Source organism: Ammodytes marinus (genome assembly GCF_949987685.1).
Source record: "Ammodytes marinus genome assembly, chromosome: 7".
NCBI lineage: Eukaryota > Metazoa > Chordata > Actinopteri > Uranoscopiformes > Ammodytidae > Ammodytes > Ammodytes marinus.
In genome coordinates this window covers 1,322,662-1,325,161 of record NC_137211.1, presented here as the reverse complement: position 1 = coordinate 1,325,161, position 2,500 = coordinate 1,322,662, and the positions used below count along the sequence as shown (strand labels likewise).

Sequence of the window (2,500 nt, the reverse complement as noted above, 5' to 3'; positions counted from 1 at the left end):
ACTGTTGTTGTTTACAGCAGCAGGGCCCACAGTTTGGTTTACAAACATATTCTAGTCTGACGTTTTGTTTCACGTTCCTCAAAATATTTATGATGATGAGATCCATCAATACTAACAATGACATGTAGAGAAAATGTTTTATAAACTAACTGCAGGCTCTGTGAATGTAAACAAACTTCCTTCATTTGAAACTCCCTAGTGACCCTTAAATCTCACAGAAATAACCATATTAATCATAGTTCATGTATATATTTGGTTATGAATATATAACTGCTTATCCCTGTGATATTACTTTTAGAGGTCCCATATTTGGTCCATTTTCAGGTTCAAAATATGAATTTGTTTTCCTACTAGAAACTGTTGAAGGCGCAGTTTGCATAACAACCTTTATATTTCTCACAGAACTTTACGTTGCTGGATCTCCTCTTTTCAGCCTGTCTGAAACGCTCTGTTACAGAGCCTGTCTCTTTAAGCCCCGCCTTCCAAACAGCCCAGTCTGCTCTGACTGGCTCTGAATCTAAACCCTGTATAATCAGTAAAAGACAAAACAGTCGAATTTTTTGTGAAAATATTAATTTTTTTATTATCAAGTTTTTTATTAAATGTTTTGCACAGAGAGAGAGAGAGAGATGGAGGGAGAGACGGATAGGAGATGGAGATGGAGGGAGAGAGAGATAGACAGAGAGAAAGAGATGGAGATGGAGGGAGAGACAGATAGGAGAGAGAGAGATAGACAGAGAGAAAGAGATGGAGGGAGAGACAGAGAGAGAGAGAGTATTGTGTCATTGCATCTATCCCACAGCAGGGGGCGCTGTCTTGCTGCAGAGTCGTCCGATCAGCCCGGCCATCTGCAGCAGAGAGTTCACGCCTTCAGCCACGCGCATGTGAGTGTAACCGATCTCCTGCAGACAGACAGAAAGACAGACAGACAGACAGAAAGACAGACAGACAGACAGGCAGACAGACAGACAGGCAGACAGACAGACAGACGCACACAAAGTCAGAATATACGTATGGCCTTGGGCATTACTTTCCCTTTTAAAGCTGGGATATGCATTTCTTGTATGAAAGATGCTAGACCAATAAAGATTTCTATTATTGTTAAAGAAATAACCAATTAAATAGCCCCCCCATATAGTCTAAATCCTCTTCACAGCAGACCCAGGTTAGAATCCAGTCCGGGTCGTTCTCTGCATGTCATTCCCCTCTCTGTCTGTCTGTCTGTCTGTCTGTCTGTCTGTCCTCTTCACAGCAGACCCGGGTTAGAATCCAGCCCGGGTCGTTCTCTGCATGTCATTCCCCTCTCTGACACATGTCTGTCTAATAAAGTGGAAAATGCCACAAAAACAAATCTTAAAAAAAATAGCGGGGAGGGTTTTGAAAGCCTCACCTTGATGAACTCCAGCTTGAGGTACTCGGCCATCTGTAAGGTCTTACAGACTCTGAAGATATTTCCTATGATGTCCTCAGGAGAGTATCCTAGCGCCCACAGCTGTTCTATCACTTTGTAGGCTTCGTCCACCTTCCCCTCCACGCAGTGTCCCAGCATGCCTTTCAGAGGAGAAACAAACATAAACAAGCTTAAAGACCTACTTCACCAGTGGAAATATGAAGGTGTATTGAACTCTGAGATCCTATGTAGTATAAATGTGCAAAAAAAATAGAAATCGGTTCATCCTAGCCTGAGAAAAGGCAGAAAGAGTGTTTTATGGTCTTACTGTCTAACCCTACATTTTACTGATGTGACATCACTTCAGTTAAAATGTAGGGTTAGGATTAACAGGACAGCTGGGTCAAGGGAAGACTGAGGAAAGACTTAGGGAAGAAAAACCTCATTCATTATATTATAATAGTTATTTTATAATGATAGAACGCCGGTTCTGTAAGGGTGAAGTATTCCTTTAAGGCTGTATTAAACAAACAGAGTATTTAATCAAAGAACAGAGGCTTCATGACCCCAGTGTGCTCTCAGGGTGAAGAATGGCCAAGATCAGAAGCCAAGTCACATATTTTATACTTTTAAGGAATACTTCACCCATACGGAACCGGCGTTCAATCATTATAAAATCACTATTATAATATAATGAATTAAGTTTTTCTTCCCTCAGTCTTCCCTTGGCCCCAGCTGTCCTGTTAATCCTAACCCTACATTTTACCATGTGTGATGTCACAAATGGGAAAATGTAGGGTTAGACAGTGAGACCATAAAACACTCTTTCTGCCTTTTCTCAGGCTAGGATGAACCGATTTCTAAAAAAGTTTGCACATTTATACTACACAGGATCTCAGAGTTCGATACACCTTCATATTCCTACCGGTGAAGTGGGGCTTTAAATATCAGTACAGTATTATGCCGGGTAAATGAATACGCCATATCTGTCATCCCACCTTTCACCAGCAGGGGGTGGGGCTCGTCACACACTTTAAACACGTTCTCGCTGTTTATGTAACCGAAGCCCGAGTTGGTCGATTGTAGGTTGTTCAACGCCTGAAAAAAACA

At 41.6% G+C, this 2,500-nt stretch overlaps 1 protein-coding gene across 1 annotated transcript; it reads right to left on the bottom strand.

The window, feature by feature from the left end:
- Positions 1-570: 570 nt before the first annotated feature.
- On the bottom strand, positions 571-2,485 carry LOC307253204 (replication factor C subunit 2-like). The gene is made up of 3 exons (XM_080031117.1): positions 2,389-2,485; positions 1,391-1,551; positions 571-902 (listed from the first exon to the last, which is right to left on the bottom strand). Exons 2-3 carry the CDS (start codon positions 1,547-1,549, stop codon positions 792-794), a joined length of 270 nt encoding a protein of 89 aa, XP_079887243.1. The 5' UTR covers positions 1,550-1,551; positions 2,389-2,485; the 3' UTR covers positions 571-791.
- Between the last annotated feature and the right edge of the window lie 15 nt (positions 2,486-2,500).